Genomic DNA, 1596 nt, shown 5'->3' with positions numbered 1-1596 from the left:
ATTTATCTTTTTAGTAACATATCTCAACACTTTGTGAAAATTGGACCGCCGAAGAAGATTGTGAAGATACCGCCGAACATGGAAAGAAGAGAAAATAGGGAATATAATTTGTTGAATATGTAATGAAAAAAACTTAGTATTTCCAAATTATTACTCCTTCCGTCCGCCACCATTAAATGTTCCATTTTTCTTTTTTCGTCCGTCCGCCAATAAATATCTGTCTCATTTCACTTTTTACTATATTTTGTATTATAAAACTAAAAAATAAAAGTAGGACTCACATCCCTCTAACTTTTTCTATTCACTTTTCTTTACAAAGTCAAACAAGTCAGTCAAATATGAGAAATTTATTAATGGACGAAGGGAGTACAATAAAAGGCCTTATACACTGGAGATAGTTTTTTCACACACTTAATGATTGATACTCTATTGCTTTTAGGACTCTGCCAGCACTTTATCACGAAAAGATAGCTAAGAAGTGAGTTCCAAGTGAGTGAAAATTACGGTTCCAGGCTCGTCTACGGTGAGGACATATGCGGTGTACTTCTTGAATGAGGTCGAAATGCCTAAACCTTCCGTAGCCAAGACCTGGGTAATGTAATACCCAGCAATGCTGTTAACACTGTCAGCCTTTAACACAGACATAAATGTCAAGAGCTTCGGCTCCGGATTGTTCGGTTCCGATGCCAGAATCCGTTTGTTGTATTCCGACACCGTAAATCTTGAGAGTGTAATAATGTCCAGTGCCTTGGGATCGAGGGGGGTCAGCGCCTTGAGGTCGGGGGTAACACTACCCATCAGCAAATAAATCAAAGATTAGTTCATAGATAAAAAATGATTCAATATTTCAATCTTTATAATAAAGTGAACCACTATTAAATGTCTTATAAATTCTTATTTGGACAGTTTACATGAATATCTCATTTCACTTTTACTATTTTTAATAAGTGGACCTCATATTTCAATATAACTTTTTTCATCCACTTTTCTTTACAGACCACAGGGAATAATACTCTTAGGTATTGTCATGCAAGTAGGGACATACGCTGGGAAAACGTCGGCCAATGCGACATTAATTGGGTCGGACGACGCAGCTGCTGCGGCCAACCCGGCCAACGTGAGGCCCCGTGTCGTGTTGCTGCTCTCTGCCGCCGAGGCCCTCACCGCCAGCGGGCTGCAACGGGTGGTGGCCTTGGCCGGCTTCGGGGCGACGGCGCCACCAAAGAAGGATGCGGTCATGGTCATGGATGATGCCATTGGGAATATTAATTGATAGTATATTTAATTTAGAAGTGTGTGTGTTTGTGTGTGTTGATTTTGTGATTAAAATGTATACGCTATATATAGAAGTGGAGGGTTGGGGTTTCATGCAAATGTGATCCGTTTATATTCAATCCGGAAAGTGATGTGGCGCCAGTTGTTTTGTGTCACATGTGATGGAATATCTAAGTAATACTTCCTCCGTCCCAGATAATTCGTCTCAGTTTTCTATTTCGGTCCGTCCCACATAATTTGTCCCACTTCACTTTTACCATTTTTGGTAATGGACTCATATTCCACTAACTCATTCCTACTCACATTTTATTATGAAACTAA

General features: G+C 39.7%; 1 protein-coding gene across 1 annotated transcript; it reads right to left on the bottom strand.

The window, feature by feature from the left end:
• Nucleotides 1–328: 328 nt before the first annotated feature.
• On the bottom strand, nt 329–1325 carry LOC125202302. Its single transcript, XM_048100681.1, has 2 exons — nt 1046–1325; nt 329–790 (listed from the first exon to the last, which is right to left on the bottom strand). The coding sequence occupies exons 1-2, from the start codon at nt 1255–1257 to the stop codon at nt 472–474; spliced, it is 531 nt and encodes a 176-aa protein (XP_047956638.1). The 5' UTR covers nt 1258–1325; the 3' UTR covers nt 329–471.
• Nucleotides 1326–1596: the final 271 nt, after the last annotated feature.

Source organism: Salvia hispanica, chromosome 1 (assembly GCF_023119035.1).
Source record: "Salvia hispanica cultivar TCC Black 2014 chromosome 1, UniMelb_Shisp_WGS_1.0, whole genome shotgun sequence".
Lineage (NCBI taxonomy): Eukaryota > Viridiplantae > Streptophyta > Magnoliopsida > Lamiales > Lamiaceae > Salvia > Salvia hispanica.
The sequence above is the reverse complement of the archived record's forward strand: the minus strand, read 5'-3'. Positions and strand labels throughout refer to the sequence as shown.

Coding starts and splice junctions, on each gene's coding strand:
- LOC125202302 (XM_048100681.1), bottom strand. CDS start 1,257: ATGGCATCATCCATGACCATGACCGCATCCTTCTTTGGTGGCGCCGTC. Junction 791..1,045: donor TTGGCCGACGTTTTCCCAGC/GTATGTCCCTAC, acceptor GCTGATGGGTAG/TGTTACCCCCGACCTCAAGG.